This window comes from Pieris napi, chromosome 6 (assembly GCF_905475465.1).
Source record: "Pieris napi chromosome 6, ilPieNapi1.2, whole genome shotgun sequence".
Lineage (NCBI taxonomy): Eukaryota > Metazoa > Arthropoda > Insecta > Lepidoptera > Pieridae > Pieris > Pieris napi.
Genome location: NC_062239.1, coordinates 383320 through 392960, shown reverse-complemented (window position 1 = coordinate 392960; position 9641 = coordinate 383320). Strand labels below are relative to the sequence as shown.

Here is a 9641-nt window from a genome sequence, read left to right as displayed (position 1 = left end):
GATCCTTCTTCACCACGACAATGCTTCATTGCACTCCGCAATACGGACTGCTGAAAATTTGACTATGGCAGGTGTCATCCGCCATACAGTCCTGACCTGGCGACTTTATTTGATTATGATTTATTTCCAAAAACTAAATCGAGGTATTCGCTTTACGAGCCCTGCAGATGCGGTGAAAGCGTACAAAAATGCCATAGAAGAGACCCCTAAGGAAGAATGGGCCCACTGCTTTTCTCAGTGGTTCCATCGATGACCGACGATGTGTAGAGAGGAACGGAGATTACTTCGAAAAACAATAAAAGTATTGGCAACTTTTTACATTAAGCCGTTTTTCATTTTCTAAACATTTTCAGTGTTACCTAGGTATGACAAAAAAGGTTGCTTTTGTTCCTTCTATAAATTATACAAATGTTTTTTTTAGTTGTGAATGCTCATTATGCTATTACATTTAAGTAGTTTATGCAACTGTCATATAATAGAGGGTATAAAAACATGAGTGTAGTTTTTTGAAACGAGTCGCAATCAAAATAAGATTGCACGAGTGTTTTAATACCTAATTATATGCAGTTGCATACACTACTTTATTTAATCTCTTCATTTAAAAATTGATTTAAGTGTTTAGCTGAAAATGTCTTGGCTTTCTTCCCTTTATATCCTTTTGATTTACGTTTCAGAAATGATACAAGTTTTGTAAAATTAAAGGAAAAATAAATTACGGTCGATCTGAGGTCGGGAAGGGCAGGGGGGGGAGTTTTACGGGTAAAAAACGGTTTATCTCGATTTCCGGCAAAACTAAAAGTTCTATCGAAGAAAGTTAAATGGCAAAGTTGTAGGCAATAAAAAGATCTACAACTTTTGTATTTGCAGATTTTTCACATAACCTCAAAATTTAGGTAAAAAATTCAAAAAACCAAGTTTTTGGTTTTTTATTTTTATCTTTTTAAAAAAAAAAAAATTTTCTACGAAATTTGGTGAAATCTTACCTTATTATGTCCCAAATACACTGTAATTTATTTGATTAAAAATATTTATTTTTTCGCCTCGAATGAAGCGTCAAATAAATGTATAAAGCCACTAATTAATACACGGAATTATTAGAGGTCACCAATTGCGTAAGCTTATTTATATGTGATACATTGGGCGCTGCTCGCAGTAATCTTTGCTCTGAGATGGAGGCTATACCGGCGAACAAACTACTACGGTCTCACCCGGACACACTTCAAGTTGTACGAAATGAGATCAATCTGGCCAAACCGGGAGAGATGAAGGCGGCTGTCAAGATCCTTAAGGAGTGGGTACAGCAGCAACCGCATTTTAAAAAGAAGGACTTTAGTGAGTAATTTTTGTTTTGTCATTGATTAATATTTGAGATATATGTTCACCTATTTGTAGAATTCCAAAGTTATTTTAAATTTTAAATGAAAAATATAACAAAATTACAAATAAAGTTATATTTCATCCTCATGGACATCATCTAATTTAGATGAAGGAAAGACGTTGGAAAGATATTATACAATAACATAGAATTAAATCCGATAATATATTTGAACAGGTGATCATATGCTAGAAAATACGATAGTAGTGGGAAAGGGATCGATGGAGCGAGCGAAGAGACAGATTGACAAAGTGTGCACTATGAGGAATTTGTGGCCACATTTCTTTGCCATAGAAGACATTAGAACCGAATGCGCAGAAACCATTGAAGACGGGTAAGACTTGTTGCCTTAAGGTAGAAAAACTTCCGTATTATTACTGGATTCCACAACCGCTATTTAAACTTGTGAAATTTGATATTTCTGTCAATCCCTTAATGTTACATCCATCTCTTATTTATTCCTTAAGCTTAAACGACGGCCAGAAAGCGTACCCTGCTTTTCCTGGTCGTTTTAGAAGTTTTAGATACCAGCCCAACAGATTTGCGTTGTTTGCATTTTATTTAGACTGTATTGCTTTCTGTATAGTAATTAGAAACGAAATTCATGGTCAAGCGGTTGGTTTATATAAATGTAGAGCTTAAACTCTGCAAACAGGCGAGTTAGTTTGCGAGGTAGACCGGGAATATCAGGAATCTATGTAGGTACCTATTCGCTGAAGTAGGTGTAGCTGTAAGCATCCTACTTCTTATAACTAGAATTACAGGCGTATTTGGTTACAAACATTATCTTAATTGGGAAATATGATACGAACAAAAAAATAATATCAATGATATATATTAGTCAAAATAAGGTAGAGAGAACCATAAATTTATGCGCATATTACACAATATAATAAATTATATGTAAATAATAAAGAATATGTAAATGGTTTTTTGCTTTAATTCGGACGTAAAAAACTTATAATATTTTTATATCCTTGATTTTATGAATTACAATTAATGTTTTAGACATTAATTCATGTGAGGAAACTAAAAGTTACATTAAAACGCCATTTTGATATTGCGTATTTATTTTAAAGTTCAGGTTACATATATTTTTGTATTTTTAAATGTAAAATAGTAGTCGCTGTATGTTCAATATAAATATTAAATATATTATAGACTAAACTAGTTTTCCCAAGATCTAACATTTATTATGTTGGTCATCTTGAAGTGCACCCGCTATTTTTTTTATAGTTCCAACTTAGTTAGTTAATTGAAGGTTTCGACATTTCAGATGTATAGCCGTTATGCCGAATCTTAACAAAGAACACCATAGAGTGCTGGTGGTCAAAGCGGGAAACTCCACAATGACCTCGCAAAAACTTCTACAGCATTACAAATTTGGAGTCTGTGTAAGTATTTCAAATAATGCGGAATATAAATATAATTATTAACTAATTTAAAATGTGCATCATATTGCAATCGAATGCAGGCCTCGAAACTATACTTTTGGAATTCTTGTATAACTTTATAAATTGTTTCAGCTGTCAATGTCACCGAAAATTTTAGGTTAGGTTAGGGTAACTTTGATCACAAGTCATTTTTCAAATATGAATTACATTCTGACCTGTGTACCTACAGATCACCTACTATACTGTGTACTGAGTATGCAGTAGCAACAGCATCCTCAGTACTTTAGGCGACGGTACTGTGTACAAGTGTCAATTGTGCACATCCAAAAATGCAAACAAACACAAGATTGAGATTCTGTCATTACCTATGCTAGAATGTGTTTACGGGGCCAGAAACGTACGCACTTGTTCCCCAATTGTAGGAGATATAGTAATAAAATATGTTTTTTTAGAAGTACTGTAATACATATTAATATTCGCGGTCAGGTTTCAGAGTACCTGAAGGCTCACGACTATGTGAATAGCTACCACTACGTCCTGGACTTGCGACAAGCCAATATGACTGACTTCCTTAAATCCTTCAACCTCACTGATTTTCGTCAGATATACACCATATTAGTGGTAAGAAACAGACTTATACACCTTAATGAAACTCGCATTTTTGATCGAATTCTTTTGTCGATGAAAGAAAAGCTACTTGATAACAATTTGTGTTTTTGTTTGGGCTGTGGCGAATAAAACCAAATCTTATATAATATAAATTTGTATTTTTGAAGTTTAGTAAATACTAAATGTGTAATACATAAATATGTCGTCAGTTGAAAATTAATAACATTTACATTTATTGGATTTCGAGTCGAGTTGCTAAGAAGTTCGTAGGCTGATATATTGATGGCGCTATTAGAATTTATTTAATTTTTAGTTAGCCCTACCCGCAAAAAGACATACATATTAAATTTTACAAGTGTCGTACTGTAAAGTTTGTGAGATATATAAGTGGTATTTTGAGTGAAGGAACTGTAGTTTGTTCAAAAAACTGAATAAAAAGGAATTTCATGTTGTATTTTTTGAAAATAAATAGAAGCCATCTACTACTATTGAAGCCAAGGCTTGATGATAAACATTATTCGGACTCTGCACCAGGAACGGAGTTAAGAAGTGGTTTGCTAAACGAGACGAAATGAGCACCGAGGACGATGCACGCAGTGGACACCTGTTACCGACGAAAACAGCAAAAAACTTCACAAAATAATTTTAAATAACCGAAAAGTGAAGTTGATTAAAATAGCTAAGATATCAAAGGAACGTGTTGGACATATCCTAGATGAATATGCGAAAGCGCTGTTCACGAATTGATGATTCTGAACAGTGTTATAAGCTGTTCAATCGCAATAAGTCCGTTTTTTTTAAATATTTGGCCCCTTGCGACTTTTTCCTATTCTCAGAAGTCAAGAGAATGCTCGCTGAACAAAAATCGCCGAAACTGAAGCCTATTTTGAGGCTAAATACAAATCGTACAATAAAAATGGTATGTTATAATCGTTGCATTGCTTCCGAAGGCAGCCATAATAAATAATCAAATCAAATAAAAAGTTTTTTCTATGTAAGCCTACGAACTTTTAGTCCACCTGTTGTAAAAAATAAAATAAAATAAATAAAATATGTTTATTATGGAACATAAGATACATGTATCACTTATTCCACGTCATTAAATTTGAATTTGTAGGCATCCCTACTCATCGGCAAAGAAGACAGAGGGTGTAGGCCGAGAGAAAAAGCCGGCGTAAAAAACTCTCGGTACTCTTTTAAAATATCAAATCATCAAACAACACTTATTTTAAAACAAATATCGCAAGTATCAATTCGCTCATTGACAAGTACAACATGTATTATTGTTTATAGGATTGCTTCGGCTTGCGTTTAAAGGGAATCCACTTGGTGTCAGAGTCTAAGCTGATAGATACTCTTATAGGAATTCTGAAACAATTCTTGAAGCCCAAGCTGATTTCTCGGCTCCATCATTACTCAGATGTTGATCAATTGGCCAAAGCTGTCGGTGAAGAGTACCTTCCTCAAGATGTCGGTGGTACAGAGAGATGCGCTAGAGATATACAAGGTGGCTATTATTTATTATTCTCTTTTTTACATTTTCCGATATTTGTTCCTGTTTAAGTGCAAACAATTTGACTTAAAATAAATTTAGTGGCAAATACACTTGATTCAGACAATAATTGGGGCTTATGGTGCGCTAATGATAAAAAAGTTAATTTAAGGTAAAGTCAGTACGATAATAAGTTTTTTATTAGTCGAATTTTTTGTTTTGGGACAATTTTACTAAATAAAATGTCATATTAACTTAAATTTTTCGTGTATGTTATGAATAATTAATGGACTTTTTAGATTAGTGTAAATGAAATACACGTGTTTCAAAAATTTATCAGTAAAACCTGTATAATTATTTGACTAGTAATATTTAATAAGAATTTTCTTATATTAAATCATTGACCATATAAGTGTTGTATCGCAGTACTCGTATTTTTTTATAAATACGATGTTATACGACTGCAAACATGCGGTCAAAGAATATCAATGGTTCTTAGTTTATGTGGTATTTTTTATATCATACACTCGAACTAGCGTTCAGACTCAGCTTTGCACGGCTAGATTTTATAAAAGACGTTTTATGTTATTCAATGCAAACAAACAAACATACCTTTACTATTTATAATATTAGTGTAGATATCTAGAGGTATATTTAAAAAAATCTTAATAATCCATCCTGCCAATAAAATACCTCTGACTTGGACAAAAAAAAAGATTGTACCCTAGCAGTAGTACATAAATAATGAAATTTCAGAGGATTGGCTCACCGAGCTATCGTCTAAAAGCAACCTGGAATATATGCGTATGATGCGGGAGGCTACCATCGACGAAAGCCTTCGGCCGAAAGGGGACTTCAGCCAGGAGTATGCAGGGATGCCCGGGACATTCAGACTTCTCACTGTTGACTAGCATCGAGATGCTAGATCGAGATATATGTCGATTGTCGATTAGCGACCAAAGTAAAAGTTAATCAATAAGAATGTGTTTTTAATTAAGCTATTTATGAACGAGTGGCGGTCATTCTTTTCAATCAATTATATAATTTAAATTAAAACCGCTTTTTCAAAAGATATATGGTTTATTATTTGTATTAGTAAAAATTTTATTGATTTTTCTTATTTATTTTAGATAATTAAACGGTGTTTGCATCTCGCAACGATGTCTTTTATTTCCACATTTATACATTTTATTAATTTACATACAACCGACCAGTACAGCATATTTGAGTCAGTCAAGGTTAACTATTCGCTGTTATATATTTATAATTATACAAATTTATCAGTAAATTAAATGACCTTGCCTTGTTAAATTAAAACTATTTTCTACTAATGATCAGGTTATTATAATTTTTAATTTCGTTTCTTAAACGTGTAATTTACATTTGGGGTTGCGATATTTGAATTTCTGCGATAATTTTGATGAGGTATATTGGGTATTGGAAGTTATTTATTTTAAAGGATGTTTTACGACATTTATTTATTAGGGGTTTTGTCGTTTGATGATGTCCGCTGCCTTCTCAGCGACCATAATAACAGGTGCGTTAGTGTTGCCTCCCACAACTTTCGGCATAACGCTCGCGTCTGCCACACGCAAATGACGTATGCCTCGCACACGAAGTGACGAATCCACCACCGGGCCCAAAGAGCACGTTCCAACATAGTGCCACAGCGTCGACATGCTACTCAAGACGTAACAACGCCAGTAGTCCAAACCGTCCAAGTTCGCGCATCTCGGCCCTGGTAAATCCACAACCTCCGCTTTTATACTTTTGAAATATGATGAATTCACAACCCCAACAAAGTCTGCAACGTACTTCGCAAAATCGTCCAGGTCCCTTTTGTCTGCGAACGTGCCCGGCTCCACCACTGGCGCGGCGAACGGATCGTCGCTCTGCAGTTTGACCCGCCCCCGTGAACGAGGATGCAGCAGAACTAAATTCACGAACAGTGAGTTCCGCCCTTTACTGGCATCGAAGAGATTTTGACAAATGTCATCTTCGAAGCCCATGTTGAACGCGCAGAGCTGCATCGGGCCGGGCGAGTCGTTTGGAACCGTAAAAATTAAGGTTTGGTAATCCGGACACGATTGCGATTCGTTCAACGCAATATAGCCACCGAAAGCGGGAAACGGAAGTATGTGTGGGTCGGGAGCAGGCGGAGTACCGGAACTCTCCTCCGTCTTGATAGATAAGATTACCGTGGTGTGGTCGTGATAGTTGTAGCCGACGGGCAGATCGCTCTTCACTTTAATGTTGAACTCGCCTAGATGGTCTCGGGGCCCGATGCCGGACCCCATCAACAACCTCGCAGAGTTGATTGTGCCCGCAGACACGATAACCTCGCGCTTAGCTATAGCCCTCAGGGTCTTCCCTTCTTCTGTCACAAACTCGACACCCTTCGCAACGTTGTCATCGTCAATAACAATTTTTGTAACAAAACTATTTTTCTTCACGAACAAATTGGGACGCTTCTTTATTCTCGCTAAGTTAGTGTAAGCCGTCGTTTGGCGCACTCCGTCTGCGATGGTGAGCAATAGTGGGGTGTAGCCGGTACTGGAGGGACCGTTGATATCGAAAACCACCGGTTTTCCTACTTCTTCGAAGCTTCTTAAATACTTTTCGATGTCTGATCGGTTTTCCCTAGATACCTTCAAGAACCCTTCAGTCCCGTGATAAGTCCTGTAGGGTGAGTGAAGAATTTCCGGACTCACGATGTTCTCACTTTTGAGAAAATAAGGAAAGACTTTGTCCCATCCCCAGTCGTCGTCGCCGATATCTTTAGCCCAGCACCAATAGTCGTCAGGGCAGCCGCGGACGTACGCCATGAAGTTGACGCTGCTGCCTCCGCCTAGGACTCGGCCAGCGGTCAAATTGAGCGCACGGATTTTATGGGTTTGGTACGTTGCGTTATCAATCTTCGATGTGTAGTTAAAGTCGTACTTTGTACGTGGCAAATATGGAAAGAGGCTCGGCAACTGAAATCACAATTTATGTTTCTCGCTTTAAGTTAGTTATTTACAATAATTTGTACTTAACCATGATTTAAGCTCAAACGTTACGGCATATTTAAACCCAATTAATAGATTTGAACGTCCGACATTGGACATATCAGCATAGTGGTATATAGAGTAGAGATTTCGCGTCTGCGTTAAGTTTTGTTTAAATTTGACTATATTCGTTCTAATTCATTCTAATTTAAAGAAACTAACAAATAAACATTTACTAGCACACAAAACATGAACAAAAAAAGATAAAACTTAATTTTAATGAAAATATATCTTTAGTAGTGCGTGTTCATTTGGCCTCAGTACGCAGCTGTGCACTCTCGGGAAAGGCTTGCACACCACTGATTTTCAGTGAGGCAATTGAGGAAATGGAATATACGTATATAGAGGTAAATAAATAGAAAAAAACATATATACAACTAAGTATGTAGGTAGACTTCACATTGTGATTCATTCTTGACGCCCAACTTATGCGCCTACGCCACCATTCAATAATCTTGTTTAAAAAACCTAAGATTTGGTGTTTTTGCCATGCTTGCAACGCATTTTTTGAATTGCATGAATTTAATTAGTTGTGCTATTATATTGTAATTAATAAATGTGGGTACAATAGCTTCCAGGGGAGCGTCGCCACCCGCTTCTATGAGCAGCACAGAGAAGCGACCGTCTTCAGTAAGTCGGTCCGCCAGCACGCATCCTGCCGATCCGCCGCCTACTATTATTATGTCGAATTCCTTCAGATCTAAAACATGATATGAGATAAGCCATTATTGCTTAAATTGCACAATTGAAAATGTTTGCAAACTTACCAGAAATCTGAGCCTGTTTCGGGAATAAATAAGCAGTAAGGGCGAGGGTGGCTGCGATCACGCTCAATGACCGTTGGATGGTTAATGTTTGCGCCACTATTGACGCTGGATCCATTTTAGACACTATTTAAAGAAACTATTTCCCAAAGAAATGTCTTCACCTGCCCACATCCTATAGTGTGAAACTTTCTATTTAAAACTGTCTTATATTCAATACCCATAACCAAAAAAGTTGTAGATAACAATTATCTTACCATACAAAGTAGTTAACTCTACCACCTTTCAAACTAAAGTAAAATATTGTGTTGATATGAACAAATAGTACCTACTTAATTTACAGTCAATTTAATTGGTTTTGTATTTAGAGCTAATGAGAATTCATTTCAAGGTTACTTTTAAATATTTATTTTTTCCACCTTCTCAAATATTATTACAGTATTTTGTCTAGTTTCATTAAAATTAGTTCGAAATCTCTGGATTCTAGGTTTCTGTAAAGTCCGACCTGTGATTTTTTTTTATAGCGGCCGCTCAAGTATTACGTAAGCAAATTTACTGCGATTACCAAATACCCCCCCCCCCCCCCCCGTCAGCAGAAGTAAGCATAGCTCTCAAAAAGAATAGTGCGTATTAATGAATGTCCTCCTTTTCGTTTTCAAGCACAGTCAATGTGTGGGTAATATGTGGAAAAAGTAAATAATTACTGTTGACGTAATCACCAAATAAGAAAATCAAAGGCCCCCTTCGCCCCTTTAGTGCTTACGTAATATTTGAACGGCCTCTAGATATTGAAATGCATACTATTATTTTTAACCTGCCCACTCACTGCCTAACTTAAATACAACAAAATCAAAATACGTTAATTCAATTTAGATGCTTCTGAGAGCATGCTTATGAATGTCAACAACGTTTACAAAATTCACGAAAGAGCAAGACTACGCCATCCGTTCGCAAAACTAC

At 36.1% G+C, this 9641-nt stretch overlaps 2 protein-coding genes across 3 annotated transcripts; one reads left to right on the top strand and one right to left on the bottom strand.

Moving 5' to 3' along the window:
• The first annotated feature begins 1047 nt into the window (after window positions 1-1047).
• LOC125050595 lies at window positions 1048-6028 on the top strand. Its single transcript, XM_047650532.1, has 6 exons — window positions 1048-1332; window positions 1553-1709; window positions 2652-2769; window positions 3256-3390; window positions 4672-4885; window positions 5627-6028. Exons 1-6 carry the CDS (start codon window positions 1170-1172, stop codon window positions 5779-5781), a joined length of 942 nt encoding a protein of 313 aa, XP_047506488.1. The 5' UTR covers window positions 1048-1169; the 3' UTR covers window positions 5782-6028.
• Window positions 6006-9245, bottom strand: LOC125050594 (ecdysone oxidase-like). 2 transcript variants are annotated; one of them, XM_047650530.1, is made up of 4 exons: window positions 8939-9245; window positions 8685-8856; window positions 8484-8617; window positions 6006-7845 (listed from the first exon to the last, which is right to left on the bottom strand). In XM_047650530.1, exons 2-4 carry the CDS (start codon window positions 8797-8799, stop codon window positions 6352-6354), a joined length of 1743 nt encoding a protein of 580 aa, XP_047506486.1. In that variant the 5' UTR covers window positions 8800-8856; window positions 8939-9245; the 3' UTR covers window positions 6006-6351. The 2 variants fall into 2 exon arrangements, with proteins under 2 accessions (XP_047506486.1, XP_047506487.1); XM_047650531.1 differs by having other exon boundaries at window positions 8685-9245.
• Window positions 9246-9641: the final 396 nt, after the last annotated feature.

Coding starts and splice junctions, on each gene's coding strand:
- LOC125050595 (XM_047650532.1), top strand. CDS start 1,170: ATGGAGGCTATACCGGCGAACAAACTACTACGGTCTCACCCGGACACA. Junction 2,770..3,255: donor ATTACAAATTTGGAGTCTGT/GTAAGTATTTCA, acceptor ATTCGCGGTCAG/GTTTCAGAGTACCTGAAGGC. Junction 3,391..4,671: donor AGATATACACCATATTAGTG/GTAAGAAACAGA, acceptor TATTGTTTATAG/GATTGCTTCGGCTTGCGTTT.
- LOC125050594 (XM_047650531.1), bottom strand. CDS start 8,799: ATGGATCCAGCGTCAATAGTGGCGCAAACATTAACCATCCAACGGTCA. Junction 8,618..8,684: donor GAAACAGGCTCAGATTTCTG/GTAAGTTTGCAA, acceptor ATCATGTTTTAG/ATCTGAAGGAATTCGACATA. Junction 7,846..8,483: donor ACGCTCCCCTGGAAGCTATT/GTACCCACATTT, acceptor TTGTGATTTCAG/TTGCCGAGCCTCTTTCCATA.